Raw genomic sequence first — 15,555 nt, forward strand, 5'->3', positions numbered from 1 at the left:
TATTAAATTTGAAATAAAGATGGTTATTTAAGTTATGTAATAAAGAAGTCATATAGCAGCATTTGATTTGAAACAAATATTTGAAAATAATACTTTGAGCCACGTTGAGAAGAAAGCAAAGTATTTTCATTTTTGGGCAAGCCTTATGGGTGTCGATGATCAAATGATAGTAATAAGGGTTGGTTTTAGATTAAATAACGAAACTCAAATCAGTTTTGGTAATATAAATAAATGGTTAGGACGTCATGCTTTTAAAACCCGTCACCCAAACCTCTCTATATATACATACTATGGATGGAGTTTTATTTGTAGTCTTGGACATATCATTAAACGCGTGATTGGTTGTCAGCCTACCGCACGTTGGCCTCCCTCGCTTCTGGCTCACCAGCGATGCCGGCTCGCCACTTCTCCAGAGGTGCAAGCGCATGATGAAGAAAAAGCCTAGACTGAATGAGTGTACGCAAGCCGACATCCTCACATACATGAAACCCAATCAAAATATACAGGTTGTATCTGCACAGATAACCAATCACGTGGTAAATGGTTCCTGGTTGTAGGTTTGAGTTTGTAATAATTAGTCCGATTTTGTTTTCACTGTTAAAAATTGATTGAACCACTAAACTTATATCATATATAGAAAAAACTAGTTAAAATTTTAAGGATCTTTTCATTTTCATCGTCGCCGGTCAGCATCAGACCGCGACCTCCGATCCAAACTCTGATAAGCTTCAGCGGGGCATCCGCGTCATTTCGCACCAACCTTGTTGTTGTTGTTCTTCTATTTCTTAGTATCATAGCACAGTATTTCGTGCTCTCGCTTCGCTCCCTTAATTTATCACCATTCCTAATTTATTCTATTTCTTAGTATCATAGCACAGTATTTCGCTCGCCCCGATTTCCCGACTCTTCCCGTGCCTCAGACAGCATCGGATTGCTTGATCTCGATTGTCAGAATAAGATTCAGCGCAGGTTTGGATTCACCGAATCCACCGATTGCTTGCGCCCCGCGGTCGCGCGCGGCGGAATTTCGGCCGCCGCCAATTCGGGCCTCTCCGGAAGGGTGTCCCCGGTGTGGTTCGCCTAATATCCGCTGCCCTCGTGCGGGACTCCTCGTGATTTTCGGCTGTGCGCTTGGCTTTTCCAGTCCCGTGTTGTGGTTCCAGCCTTTCAGGGGATGGGGCGCCGCGGGTTGCTCAAGGCTGCGCTTCTGCTGTGCTTCCTTGCTGCTTGCTCCGGGAGAGGTGAGAGCAGTTACTCCCCTTTTTTCTGTCTCTTGGTTCCACAATGTTCTATCGAGAGGTTATGCTCTTCGCTGCGTTTAAAGAATTATGGTTTGTTTGGGACCAAGGGGATTGAGAGGCTAAAATCCATTACAATTCAATCAATTTTTAATGGTAATGTATTTTAGCCCCATAAATTCCCTCCAATCCCCTTCTTCCAAACAAGTCCTTAGAGGTGTCTGTTTCACTTAATTTGGGTAGATTTCCTATGAGAGTGGGAGTATCCGTGAGAAAAAAAAAGAAGAAACCATATGCAAAGAACAGACGAGATACTTTTAGTTCGCCTGTTTCTCAGGAGCACCTTAACGAACTGGAAAGGCGTTTCGATTTCAAAAGGTTGATTAAATAAATTAGCGGCAAATTATCATGCTACTTAGTACTTACTATGCAGACACACGTTCTGCCAATACTTTTACGCTGCTGCATTTTAGTAGTATAAAATTGGCCTTGTCCTTGCATTTCGATTCTTCAGGTTTTCTTTTTAGTAGTATAAAATCTGCCTTGCCCCTGCATTTCGATTATTCAGTATTTTAAACAAAAAGTTGGAGCCGTGTCTTGTCAGTATGGTTTGTAGCGTGGTCATAGTCAGTTTCACTCTAACAAGCGACAGATGCGTACAGATTTGATTCAAAGACATCAACATATACCCACTTAATTCAAAATTTCTGTGCAGTTATATTTATGTGTCATTTTTCCATGTTTTACATACCTTCTTTTTTCTGCTAGTTGGTTTGTCTCAACGTATTCATTGTGTTCCATATTACTCCACGGTAGTTTCACAACGAAACTTTGTTGTAACGCTTTGCTTTCGTCAAATAGAACTTACGATCAAACAGAACCCTTCCACTACCATATACAACTCGACTCTTGCCAAGATACTCGTGGAATATGCTTCTGCAGTAAGTTCACTTACCTTTTCCCCCTTGCTTTTTCCTCAATATTCAACTTATTAAACTGTTCCCTCAAAATTCATACGGAAATATGCCACAGTTATTTAGGTTTGCGCCTTTTCTTTAATGTGTTTTGGAGTTAAACATTACGATATTTTGCAGATCTATACTGCCGATTTGACGCAATTGTTTACTTGGACATGTGCCAGATGCGGTGACTTGATCGAGGTAAACCTTCACTACCACTCATGTGCATTCTGAGTTTTGTTATGCAATTTTGGGATGGATGGATGATGGAGCTTTATTGGATGACCTAGGGGTTCGAGATGATAGAGATCATTGTGGATGTCGAGAACTGCTTGCAGGTTCTTCTCCGCTTGCTTTATTCGTACCATTATCTCCCTGCCGTGTAGTATACTCATCGTGTTTTAATGAATACAAGCAGGCATATTTTGGTTTTGCCAGTGACATAAACGCAGTCGTTGTTGTTTTTAGAGGAACTCAAGAGAACAGGTACTGAGCTCATATCCTGTCTTGCTTAGCTCTTAAACATGCTATTCTCATCTCAACTCAGAACTCCGCCATGTCAAATCTTCATTAATCAACCAATTATGTACTGCTATGGTTCATTCATATACATTTATATTCTAGATGTATTTTGACCTTCAGTTGACAGTTTATATCTGTGTGCAATGTGTAAAATGTACTTTGTTACCCCCAACTGTATTGATTATCCAATTTCTCAGCATCCAGAATTGGATAGAGGACTTGTTATGGAAACAACTTGATCTTGACTACCCTGGCATGCCTGAAGCAATGGTGAGTATAGCTTAAGGATCATATTTAAACAGCACCCATGGCAAATCCAAATCATATTTGTTGTTCTACCTGGTAACAGGTTCACCGAGGGTTTTATTCTGCATATCACAACACGACACTACGTGATGGAGTAGTCAGTGGTATTCAGAGGACTAGGAAAGCTTACGGAGACATTCCAATCATGATCACGGGTCATTCAATGGGTGGAGCTATGGCTTCATTCTGTGCGCTCGATCTTGTTGTGAGTACTGAACATTGCCTAAAGTGTATCCTCTTTAAGCTTAAGTCTTTGTTCCTTATAAATTTATGCTCGATACCTACGTTTGCAGCCGTTGAATTTGCCTGTGGTAAGGATAATGTTTCTTCATCTTTCATTTAGCAACCTAAAGCTTGTTTTGAGCTTTGGATAACCTTCCACATGTCTGAGTTCTACCATAAAATATAGCTTTAAATAAAAGGGTATGCCGGGGAGTGCCATGTTTCCTAAAAAGGGACTGTTTCTCCATAACTTTCTTCCTGCTTTCTACACCCAAAAATAAATGTCTTTGTTCTTTTAGGTTAACTACGGACTGGATGGCGTAAACCTGATGACATTTGGGCAGCCTCGTATTGGCAATGCTGCATTTGCTTCTTATTTCAAGACATACTTGCCTCAAGCGATCCGAGTTACTCATGCCCATGATATTGTGCCTCACCTGCCACCATATTTCTCATTCTTCCCACAGAAGACCTACCATCACTTCCCAAGAGAGGTATTGTACTCCTCTACTTCTGCTTAGCATTTGGTGCCACTCCTTGTTTTTTCTTTGTATATATGCTTTAATGTTCATTTGTTCAGGTATGGACCCACAATATTGGACTAGGAACCCTAGTGTACCCCGTAGAAAAGATCTGTGACGATTCTGGTGAAGACCCTACATGCTGCAGGTCCTCTCTCTATCTCTCTCTCTCTCTCTCTCTCTCTCTCTCTCAAATGAAAGAACACAGCAGATGCACAGTTAGCATTTCCTTTTGCCCCTCTCCACTTCTAACCTACAGGTGCTTTCCATATTTATTTATTTTTGCATTTTTTTCGGTGTTTAGATCAGTAAGTGGAAGTAGCGTGCGAGACCATATATACTATCTTGGCGTCAGCATGCATGCAGAAGACTGGAGCAGCTGCAGAATCGTCATGGACTACAGCAAATTGCAGTATCAGATGGACCTCAACGGTAATCTCGTATTGTCGAAGCAGCCCGGTTTGTCAAACGCCAGAGGATTCAGTGCTCAGTGAACCAGTCTATGATTTGTACAGTATAATAGCTTCACGAATCAGTAATGTTCAATTGTTAATGGATCAAAGGAGAAGGGTTGGAACCAGCATGCCGATTCGGAGATGCTTATTGTACATGTGATTACGTAATGTATTGTTCAGTTTGCAAATATATATTCACACACGCCGATATTTGACAAATGCATCTGAATATCAATAATTCATCCAATTTTGTGAGAGCAACAATAAAACTCGAAGCGTTCGTCTTATAAACGGGCAGCATGAGCATTCGTGAGATGACACCAAATGCTAAGCCACTGCAAAGTTGCCCATCAGGTGGAGTTTGGATTGTGCAGGGACTGGAAAAATTAGTACTAGTAGCCAACACTTCAGTACAGGAGAGAATTTCTGTCAAGGGGAAAGGAAAATATAATGCATGGCCGACAGAGAACTAAACACAAGCATGTCAAATGCTTTTATTCATGTTCCAGCAAATATAAGGTTCTCCATCTGGTACTGCTTAGCTCTTACAGGAAAACAATGGGAGAGACTTTGGACTTCCTGACCTAAATTAAGCATTGCGCATGGAAAATAAAAATCAAACACAGTTCCTCCCTGCAAGCAGTAATATGATTGATTACTCGACACGGTGGCATACTGGCATATGCAAACACGAGGCCATGTTCAGATCTTGGAGTTGCGCGCAATCTTGAACCACTCGGTGTGGAAAGAACCAGGCATGTCAACCCTCTCGTACGTGTGAGCGCCGAAGTAGTCTCTCTGAGCCTGCACCAGGTTGGCGGGAAGCCTATCCCTGCGGTACGAGTCGAAGTAGGCCAGACTTGCAGACATGCCTGGGGTGCTAACGCCATTGTTGATGGCAAGGCAGACAACCCTGCGCCAGGCAGCTTGCCTGTCTATGATCTCCTGGGCGAACTCGGGGTCAACGAGGAGGTTGGCAAGGTTAGGGTTCCTATCGTACGCCTTCTTGATGCGGTCGAGGAAGATGGCACGGATGATGCACCCTCCCTTCCAGATCCTCGCTAGCTCACCAAGGTTGAGGCCCCATCCTTTCTCTGAGCTCTTGGCCTTGATGATGTTCATGCCCTGCGCGTAACTGCAGATCTTGGAGGCATATAGAGCTTGCCTCACGTCCTCGATCAGCTGTGCCTTGTCCACCGGTAGGCCAGTGGAGTAGTCACCTTGGAAGATTTTGGAAGCCTCAACGCGCTCGTCCTTCAGACCGCTGAGGAACCTGGAGTCCAAGGACGCCTCGATTGTAGGAGCAGCTACAGAAAGCTCAGCAGCCTGCTGGACTGTCCATTTCCCAGTTCCCTTCATCCCGGTCTTGTCCAGGACCTTGTCGACCAGGTAGCCTTCACCCTTGTCATCCTTGATACCAAAGATGTCGGCCGTGATCTCAATCAAGAAACTGAGGAGCTCACCCTTGTTCCACTCAGAGAACACCTGATGCAGCTCGCTGTTTGTGAGCTTACCCACCGACTTGAGAACATCATAAGCCTCGGCGATAAGTTGCATGTCACCATATTCAATTCCATTGTGAACCATCTTGACGAAGTTGCCTGATCCACCTTTGCCAATATATGTGACGCACGGGCCGCTGTCAGGTACCTGAGCAGCCACCTTGAGAAGAATATCTTCAATGTACTTGTATGCCTCGAAGGAGCCCCCGGGCATCAAGGACGGGCCATTGCGGGCACCCTCCTCTCCTCCGGAGACGCCCATGCCAAGATATAGGAGCCCGCGCTCCTCCATCGCCTTCTCCCTCCTCTCCGTGTTCTCGTACCACTCGTTGCCACCATCGACGATACAGTCCCCCTGATCAAGGTGCGCCGCGAGCGTGGCAATGGTCTGGTCCACCGGCGCCCCAGCCTTGACGAGCATGATGACGACACGGGGCTTCTGGATGGAGCTCACGAAGGACGCGGGGTCGTGGAAACCAAACACTGGGAGGTTTCCTTCGACCTTGGCACGCTGCACGGTCTCATCAACCTTGGAGGTTGTCCTGTTGTAGACCGAGATGGGGAACCCTTTCTCCGCGATGTTGAGGGCAAGGTTCTGTCCCATGACCGCGAGGCCGGCGAGGCCAATTCTCGTGAGAGCCATCTCCTACCTGAACACACAAGCGCCAAGAACGTCAGGTCTATGAATCAAAATGCAGGTCACAGAGACCTCATGTCCAAATGTAACAGAGGATACGCGCTGGTACGAGGGACAGACCCATACTAGATGGATTTAGTCCACCATGGGCCAGATACTACGAATTTTGAAGGGATGACACCAGTCTCTCATATTTGTACTAATTATGCGCACATGAGGAATGAGGTGACGACATATCGACTCAACCCATTCATCAAACAAGGCGTGTCGGTAACGAACAGGGTGATGATGGATCATCGCATTCTTCGAAACCAACAACCCATTAAAGATCTCTGGCCGTGCATGTGAAGGATCGGGAGGAGCAAGAACACTCATCCTGAGCATTACCGGTTTGTTGTGAACAAGATAAGAAACGAAGGCAGTGATCTGATGCTAAGGGCATGTACAACGCTGAGACCATAGATCGGTTTTTCAAGCTAAAGAGTAGGGCTAGATAAAACACTCGTACCTCGTCAGCTTGCTCGGCTCGTTTCAATTTTGTCACGAGCTAAACTAACATCTCATTCTCAGCTCGATTTGTTAACGAGCCAGCTCGTTAGCTCGAACGAGCTAGCATTTGTCAGCAAAATAAAACTTTCAGTTGTGTTGGATAATAAGTGATGAACTGTGTTAATTTGTTGTTGAGTTGATGTAGTATATAAAATTGTGACTATTATTACTCTTTTCTAGTGTTAAATTGGTCTAGAATTAATTAGCAATTGATTATATGCATACTGATTTATTTGTTGTGGATCACAAGCTAAACAAGCTAGCTCGAGCTCATAAACAAGCCACTGAGCTAATTAAGCTGATTCTCTAACTAACGAGCCGAGCTAGCTCATTACCTTAACAAGCTAGCTCAAACTCAGCTGAGCCAATTCGATCCAAGCTGGTTTAATATCCAACCTTAGTTAAGAGACTATATGATACAATCCTAAGAGCATCTCCAAGGGACTCTTTATTTTTAGCTCTGTATTTGATTCTTCTCTATTTACTTCTTCATAAAGATTACGTTTTATATGTAGCACCTCACTCCAACAGACTATCTATCTAGTTTGGCTAGTCAGAGTGGCTAGCCAAATTTAGCTAGTGAGAAAGCCAATTTAAAAAGTCAGATAGCTTAGCGAGTTATATAGATAGTTTGTTGGAGAGTTATTTTGCTGTTGAATAGCTAAAATTTATCTTAACGAGTCATTTGACTACTCTCTTGAAGATACTCTAAGCTACTAGATTACAAATACAGTTAAGAAATAATAGGTATAGAGAATCGTGTAGAGACGAATCTTCGTTTCTTGTATTTTTTAATTAGTTCTCTAGAGACTAAAGGACTCCATACTAAATGGGCTTGTAATGCCCTAAGAGCAGACCGATGGCAATGATGGCCGACACACAACACTCAGGACAAGTGCAGCATGTTCGAGATTTCGAAGGTAGCTCCGCTTCCCGTACTGGGTGGGTGAACCCCAACAACCAAAAGAACTAGTTTAAACGTCGCCGAATTTACAGAACAAATCTACCCCCCCCCCCCCCCCCCCCCCAAGAGGTTCGGAGATGGGGCTAGGTGTATCCATTCCGGTTCCAGAGACGGCGGTTCCGATTTGCATGGCTACCACTAAAAGCAAACAAAAAAGGCAGTCCAGTCCTCCCGAGCAGAACCGGGCGTAACAGCAGATTTGTCGACTAGGGCATCCTGATGAGACGACGAACCAAACGACGCAACCCGATCCAGGACGGGACGACGCGACGCCTGCGGGAGTCGGGAGACGGGCGGGGGGAGGGGCCGAGGGGGTTACCTTGGATCTGGATCGAGGAGCGCTCGGCCTTGCGTCGCCCCTGCAGCGCGGTGGAGAGGGAGTGCCGACTGCCAAGCCGAGGCGAGAGCCTTTTGATCTGCAGCGCCAGCCTACGTTACTACCTGCCCCTTCCCAATGGCCAAATCCCAAGTCTGCAGGGCTGCACAGATCGCGTTGGTGTGCGGTGCGCTCACCTACCCCTTCGCGACCTTTCAAAAAAAAACGCGGTGGACCCACACGCGCCGGGCCCCGCACAGACAGCCGCCGCGACGGGGTGGGTAGTAGGGTACGCGGGTCAAACATACCTGACGTCTGGGCTCTGCTGCCGCTCACCAGCCAGTGATTTCGGATCTTGGCGAGATTCTGCCGTGATCGACTGGTCATCAGTATGGTGGCCTCTTCTTCTTCTTTCGTTCACAATTGTTCAGATGCTCCCGATCTGTGGTATGGTCAGCGCTGAATCGCCGCCGCGGCCGCCACCCATGTTCGGGGATGGTGCGATGCCGGCGGCCGCCTCCGGGTGTCTTGACGCGTGCAGAGACCAGTCGTCTGCACCTACACGGATTGGCCATTGGCGGACAGGGGGGCACATCATGGTCATATTGTTCAGGGAAGCGTCGCCGTACAACATGGAAGGGTAAAAACAGTTGATGTACTCAACAACATCGCCTATCCTACATTTCAACTCTGAACTCCCAATTCCCAAGGGGAAGGAAGCAGCAGCAGAAGCTTCAAAGGCCTCTCAGGTAGCCAAACCTGACACGGTTGCTATTACACGTCTTACACGTACACATACACAAAAAGGACACATGCAGCTGAACATACTCAGCATTTAGCCGCCAAAAAAAACAAAACACTCGCCAATGTGACTCCGCGCCCCTCCTCTTTCTTCACTGACCTGTCTACCTCTGACTGAATCCTACAGGCTCCTCCTGAGGCTCCCAGTCGCCAGAGGCATGACACACACAGGTCGCATTGGCAAGGAATGGGCGCCAGGAGAATTGCATTCGCCACAGGAGGGCAAGAAAAGCCTTATTCACAGACACTTGGACCGACGCCATGTCCCAAGATCGGATCTGACTGGTGCTGATGAATGAGTGGACTCAACCCATGGTGGGGGTTCTGGAATGATGACTGGAACAGAACCTGACGGCTTCACTCATGGGTGCTGTCGAAGCTGCCATGGCCATTTGTTCGCTCCCTTGAATTCTCCCCCCATGTCCTGGCCTCTGCGACAGCACGCTGTCTGTCGGTGCCCCTTGGAGCTTCTCTTCTTCTTCCGGTCTGCGCTGGGCTTCCCACTTGCGACCCGGTCAGGTCCATGTCATCCAGGCCTGATCGCCGGCCAGAGTCGCTGGTAGAGCTAGTCCTGCTAACCTCTGCTCCATACTTGGATGCCCCCGCAGCGTCTCTGCGCCGCGGGTCTGGAGAATGATGGTTAGGCGAGCGCACGCTGCGCTGGTCGCCGTTCCACCCAGCAGGGTTTCTGGCCCTGGGGGTGGATGAATTGCTCCGGACGTGTTGAACAGGGGCATTTGGGTCATATGCCTGAGAAGCAAGATATGAGAGAGCAGTGACGACATCCCCGATGTGAGGACGTGTAGCAGCTTGCTCTTGCAAGCACATGGCAGCAACGGCTAAGGCCTGGTATAGACCCCTCATAGGGAAGCGGCCCTGAAGCATTGGATCAGCCATTTTAGGGAATTTCCTTCGGTCCTTGAACAGTGGACGAGCCTGCAGATTAGTAGATGAACTGGATTAGTTCTCTAGATAAAACTGTCTGCAAACAGACATTTCTGTTTTGAAGGCTGGGGGCAGTATCAGTTTATCAGATAGCAGTTTCAGATGAGTTGAAGAACTACAAGGCATTCATCTATAAGCAAGCATAGGTGTTTTACTGACATAAAGAAAAGCTAAATGCAATGAAATAAGATAAACATACCCATGCCACTAAATTTTGCTCCCCTTGGGTCTTAGTATTGTCAATTGCTTTACGCCCCGTGATAAGTTCAAGGAACACAACACCAAAGCTATACACATCGGATTTAACCGTCAGCTGCCCAGTCATTGCATATTCTGGGGCACAGTAGCCATATGTACCCATCACACGTGTTGAAACATGGGTCTTGTCACCAACCGGACCAAGTTTTGCAAGGCCAAAGTCCGATAGCTTCGGATGAAATCCTTCTCCAAGAAGAATGTTTGATGACTTAAAATCCCGGTAAATCACAGGAGGACTCGCCTTGTCATGAAGGTGTTCTAAGCCCTTAGCTGCACCTGCAGCTATCTTCATCCGTGTGTTCCAATCAAGAGGCTCTTTATCTGGTGGCAGATCTATACAAATAAACACTGTTCAGTTACAAGACCCATGAACTGACTGCAAAGAATTGGAAGAGCAAAAAACAAAGGATACCAACTCTAGTCAGAAGAAATTGTCCATATACAGCAAGCTTCATCCAAAGGTCTGGCTAAATACAAACGAAGCCCCAGGCAAACATCTATAGATTCATTTTATCCTATGAAAATTGAAAAGCCAACTCCTCCTGAGTTACACTACTTAGCAATTGAAGTCTGGAGGTTGAAGAAACCTCTAATCACCAGTTCAGGTTGGAAGGGTGGCACAAACTTCTTATAAACAAAATCAGGGGGGGGTATCTCTCCCTCTGGTCAACTTTGTTTTGTTTTAAGTATAGATAGCATATGAAAAATTACATGGCCAGGCACACGATACAAAAAAATTAGCACCCTACCTATAAGGTACATCCAATAGTAGAACAACACGCATGCTGATCAGTTTAAGCTGAATCAAGAATTATGATCTATCAACCTAAGCACACAGTTACAGTCACGCTAGACATAAAATAGATTTAACAATCAGATGAAGCATGTCATTCCTATAGAATAAGACAATGCTTCATTACATTGCTACAGGCACTCATGGAATATTCGGAAGAGTATATGACAAAGAGGAGATACACAGACCATGCAGATGATCTTCTAGTGACCCCAATGGCATAAACTCATAAACAAGAAGGCGTTGGTCACCATCAGCACAGTAGCCAATTAGATTGACCAGGTTAGTGTGATGTAAGAGACTGAGCATGAGAACCTCAACCAGAAATTCCCTGTTTCCTTGGAGACCATTACGATCAAGTTGTTTCACAGCAACAGCCTGGGAAGTAAAACTCTGTTAGTATCCAGGACTAATCCAGGGCTTAAGTATAATCGTTATGTTAGCATTTCCTTCCAATATTTTACTTAATGTTTCAACTCAGAAGCCAAATTTGGAAGGATTTAGCTTCACAGATAAAATGTCGATGCATCATGTTTAAGAGATACTTACCTGCCCATTCTCCAAGCGTCCTTTATATACACGACCAAAACCTCCCTCTCCTAAAAGGCAATCTTGCCTGAAGTTCTTAGTGGCTGCAGCGAGCTCACGAAAAGTGAAAGTCTGTGCTGCAATATTTTGACTATTCCCATCCTTATGGATAATTAGATCCTTCTTAGAGTCTGGTCCACCCTGTGATCTTGATTTATCTAAGCAACAAGAAAGGAATTATACAATGAATCAGCAGCAGTTATGTTCAAGAATTCATCATTTAAAAAGGTGCATAAATCAGAGAAGTAGAACTATATCAGTAGAAATGTGGAACCATAGTTATCAAGGCGGTAAAGCGAGGCATGGCAACCCAATACCGCCTTACCGCTTTGGTGAGTGAGGAATGAGGTGAGGCGAGGCAACACCATACCAAGGTAATGAAATGCAAGACATCTGCGTGAAGGAGGAAGAATAGGGGGAGGGGGAGAAAAGACAAAGAAGGAAGGGGTAAGAAGTGGGCTGGCCCAGCCCAGCAGGCATCCCATGTGCCGTTCGCCTACCTATACATCATGATCCAGATTCCAGAGGCATCCTTCTCCAGGGCCATTCTTCCACCTCTGCCCTTGCCCCCACCCTGACTGTCGCTTCCCTCTCTGAGTTTGTCCTCCTCCAGATGTGCTGCCACCACTCGCAACCTCTCTGCTTCCTTTCACTTCCCCAATGTCCTGCACCTTCAGACCAACCGCCAACAGCTTCCCCTTCCAGATCGAGTGATTGGCAAGCGGGGATGTAAGAAAGCAAGCGAGCAGCAGCGGAATCAAGCAGATAAGGCAGAATCGAGTGGACATGGAGCAGAATTGAGTGGGATATGGCACACTTTTGCGGGCAGTGGCATGCGTGTAAGGCAATGGAGCGACGCTTTGCCTCTATGGCGACCCCTAATCTCTTTGGCGCTTAAGCGTTAAGTGACGACTTAGTAACCTTGTGTGGAACAAAGGGGCAAAATAGAAATACAATATCCCCTGCAACTTCAGATGCCACATTTCACTTTTAAGGACACATTTACTTGTAAATAGACTAAAAAAATAGTTCTTTTATCCTAGTATGTTCCTCTTCCCTGCAGCAGCAATAAGCTGTGTAGCTACATGGCCGGCCCAAGAAAGCTCAGTTGATGCATCATCACAAGGATGTAATGGGCGAGCAAGCACTATCTATTTTGACTATAAAACCCCCATCACACATCCTTTTTGTACAGCGCTGAAGACCAACATAACCCATCAAACACTTTACAATATCAAACCACCAAATCACTGCAGAAAAAATTGTGCATCACACACGTTGTAAGCTGCCTTGGTGGGAAAAAAAACTTTGGTGTAGGGCCCAAACACATCCCCTACAACTCTAGATGGCCCATTGCACTTCTAAGGATACATGTAGTTGTATAAATAGACTCGTATAAATATGTGTTTTATCCAAGTACATTCCTCTCCTCCGCTGCAGCAAAAATGTTGTGTAAGAAGCTATGTCGTCGGCCCAAGAAAAGAAAAGGTTCAGTTCAGGAATCAATAGCTTACTTGCAATGACCAATTGGCTAAGTTTAAAAGCAAGATCACAAGGATGAAATGTCACAGCGGAGCAAGTACAACCTATATGGTGCAAACGGTTGGATAAATATGGATACAAATACATATAGCTATAGTGTTTCTAGGATTTGGATTCGAATACGGATAGCGTCAGCTATGTCGGATAGGATACAAATGGATATCGACATCATAAATGTGTGATTTGAGTATTCCGGTATGGATACGGCATCAGATGTTGAATAAGAATAACCGGACTCGGATACGGACAGATATGAACTCCTCTAAACGGATTCAAACTCAGACACGGTCGGAAAATTTCCGTACTATTTGCACCTCAGTATATAATAAACACACATCCCTGATCTTTTTACCTATGCTGCAGAAGGCCACCATCATAACCCACCCAGCATTTCTCAATATGAAACCACAAAATCACTCTATACAGTTTGCATGACACACTTTGCTAGGGAGGGAGCTGCCTAGATGAGGGGATACTCTGGTGTAGAGTCCAAACCCATCCCAGTAGTCTAAAGAACATAGTACCAAAACCCTCTCGACTGTTAACAAGTTCCAAGTGCTGGAGCAAGGTATCCATGACTTTGTACCAGGCCAACGATATTGAATAGGTACTGAGATCCGTGGAACCCATTTTCCTACCGAGAAACCAAAATACTCCTACTACTTCGGACAGCCTATGTCTATATCCAGCCAGCCCACAACGCGGTTTCAGACACTCTCTACGGACGCTTACCGGTAACGGTGGAGGTAGGCCAGCACCAGCAACACCGGTTGCCGTCGTTTCCGCGACGACCAAACAAACGACGCACAGGGCTGGGTTCCATTCCACCGATCCATGGCCGCCACTAGTGGCTCCCCGGAACGATCGCAGGTGATTCTACCCACGGACCTCGTGCTTCGCCGTACGCGCGCGCGCACAGGTAGACAGTAGACTAGCCTAGCAAGCAGCAGGGAGCAAGCCTAGACTAGCGGAAAGAGCAGAGCGGAGCGAGGGAGGGAGGGGACGGGTCCGAGATCCAGCTCCAGGTCCAGCCGCCGTACCTGATCCGACGCGAGCCACTGCGCGATCCGGCGCGGCGTCCTTGCCGGCGCCCGCGGCAGCGGGCTTCCTAGGCTCCTCGTCCTGCGCCGCCGACCCGAAGCAGACGAAGCAGCTCATCGCCGGCGACGGAGACGCCTCCCGGAGAGACCGGCGGCGGGGAAGCGGACGACGAGGCGGGAGCGGGGAGCTCCTCTCCCGATCTGCGGCACGGGAGCGAAGCTTCTTCCCCGACCGACGCCGCGACTGGAAGCGGAGCGGGCTATTGGCCCAATTGGGGAGGGGAGGAGGATTTGGGGAAGGGGGGGAGGGAGGCGCGGTGCCGTGGAGGGAGTGGGGTGAAAGCTACAGCTATAGCTACAGCAAGGAGGAGGGGAATATGAGGTTTGGGGCAAGGCAAGCGGAGCAAAAGTCAGCTCTGCTCAGCAGCGGCCAGTGTGAGGTTGGCAGGGCAGGCCACAGCGCGTCCAGTTTCATTTCATCTCTGTCCTGCCTGCCACCTCTTGCGTTTAAACGGATTTTTATTTTTTTTACTTCCTCCGTCCTAAACTCCGTTGCCACTGTATGGTTTGCTTCTAGAGATCTCGTTGCTCTTTTAAGACTGTCCGGATACTCTAAATTTCTTTACATATACCATTATGCAGCCACGTCAGCCATAAAGATTTATTCTTCTATATTCACTCTTTCTATAAAAAATCTATGTGAGGGCTAGTTGGCAAACTCATTTTCCTAAAAGATTTCTTATAACAGTTCTATCTGAGGGCTAGTTTAGCAACCTCATTTTATCAAGAGATTTCCATTTTTCAAGAAAAAATAGTTCATTTTCCTTCGATAAAATGAGATTCCTTTATTATAATGGAGTTTCCAAACTAACGCTAAATATTCTTCTATCTCCCCTTATTCACATAAAATATACATTTCTTTCTAACTACATCATTTTTTCTTTTCTTTTGTTTCCAACGTATGCACGGATAGTAAATGAGTTTAGCCTTTTTTCTAATCTTACAAAAGTAATATGCAATGTTTTGGTTACGGACATTCTCAAATAAAATAGCATTTTTATTTGTTTTTGACATTGGACGCATGGCACGTGGATTATTTGTAATCAACCAAAATTTGATTAACAAGTACTTATATAAATCTTCGAACACCATTCACGGCTAAAAACGTGTTCTTTGTCTAGTGCTCAGAGTTTAGTACAAAATCTCGGATACTCAACAATGAATACTTTGTCAAGCGTCACTCTCGATAAACAAAGGCACTAGGCAAATACCGTTTGTGCCCAGTATAAAGCACTCGACATACAAAGACGCTACGCAATGTCGTATATGCCGAGTGTCAGACTCTCGGTACAACAAGGCACTCGACAAAGCGTCGTCAGTATCCGTCTACAGTTGAC

The 15,555-nt window shown here is 46.0% G+C and overlaps 3 protein-coding genes across 4 annotated transcripts; 1 reads left to right on the forward strand and 2 right to left on the reverse strand.

Annotated features, from left to right (window-relative positions):
• Positions 1-752: 752 nt before the first annotated feature.
• On the forward strand, positions 753-4,442 carry LOC100192094 (lipase). Its single transcript, NM_001137517.1, is given in 10 exon segments — positions 753-1,241; positions 2,100-2,179; positions 2,333-2,398; positions 2,488-2,535; positions 2,616-2,683; positions 2,917-2,989; positions 3,069-3,230; positions 3,547-3,741; positions 3,828-3,916; positions 4,073-4,442. Coding segments are annotated over 10 exon segments (1,038 nt in total). The 5' UTR covers positions 753-1,174; the 3' UTR covers positions 4,263-4,442.
• Positions 4,443-4,689: 247 nt separating this feature from the next.
• Positions 4,690-9,928, reverse strand: LOC541699 (NADPH producing dehydrogenase of the oxidative pentose phosphate pathway). 2 transcript variants are annotated; one of them, XM_035966089.1, is made up of 2 exons: positions 8,500-9,928; positions 4,690-6,375 (listed from the first exon to the last, which is right to left on the reverse strand). In XM_035966089.1, the coding sequence occupies exon 2, from the start codon at positions 6,366-6,368 to the stop codon at positions 4,926-4,928; it is 1,443 nt and encodes a 480-aa protein (XP_035821982.1). In that variant the 5' UTR covers positions 6,369-6,375; positions 8,500-9,928; the 3' UTR covers positions 4,690-4,925. The 2 variants fall into 2 exon arrangements, with proteins under 2 accessions (XP_035821982.1, NP_001104910.2); NM_001111440.2 differs by lacking the exon at positions 8,500-9,928 and adding an exon at positions 8,195-8,297 and having other exon boundaries at positions 4,695-6,375.
• On the reverse strand, positions 8,832-14,481 carry LOC100193908 (Protein kinase superfamily protein). Its single transcript, NM_001317230.1, has 5 exons — positions 14,159-14,481; positions 11,538-11,734; positions 11,177-11,366; positions 10,137-10,528; positions 8,832-9,928 (listed from the first exon to the last, which is right to left on the reverse strand). The coding sequence occupies exons 1-5, from the start codon at positions 14,274-14,276 to the stop codon at positions 9,350-9,352; spliced, it is 1,476 nt and encodes a 491-aa protein (NP_001304159.1). The 5' UTR covers positions 14,277-14,481; the 3' UTR covers positions 8,832-9,349.
• Positions 14,482-15,555: the final 1,074 nt, after the last annotated feature.

Source organism: Zea mays, chromosome 3, assembly GCF_902167145.1.
Source record: "Zea mays cultivar B73 chromosome 3, Zm-B73-REFERENCE-NAM-5.0, whole genome shotgun sequence".
NCBI lineage: Eukaryota > Viridiplantae > Streptophyta > Magnoliopsida > Poales > Poaceae > Zea > Zea mays.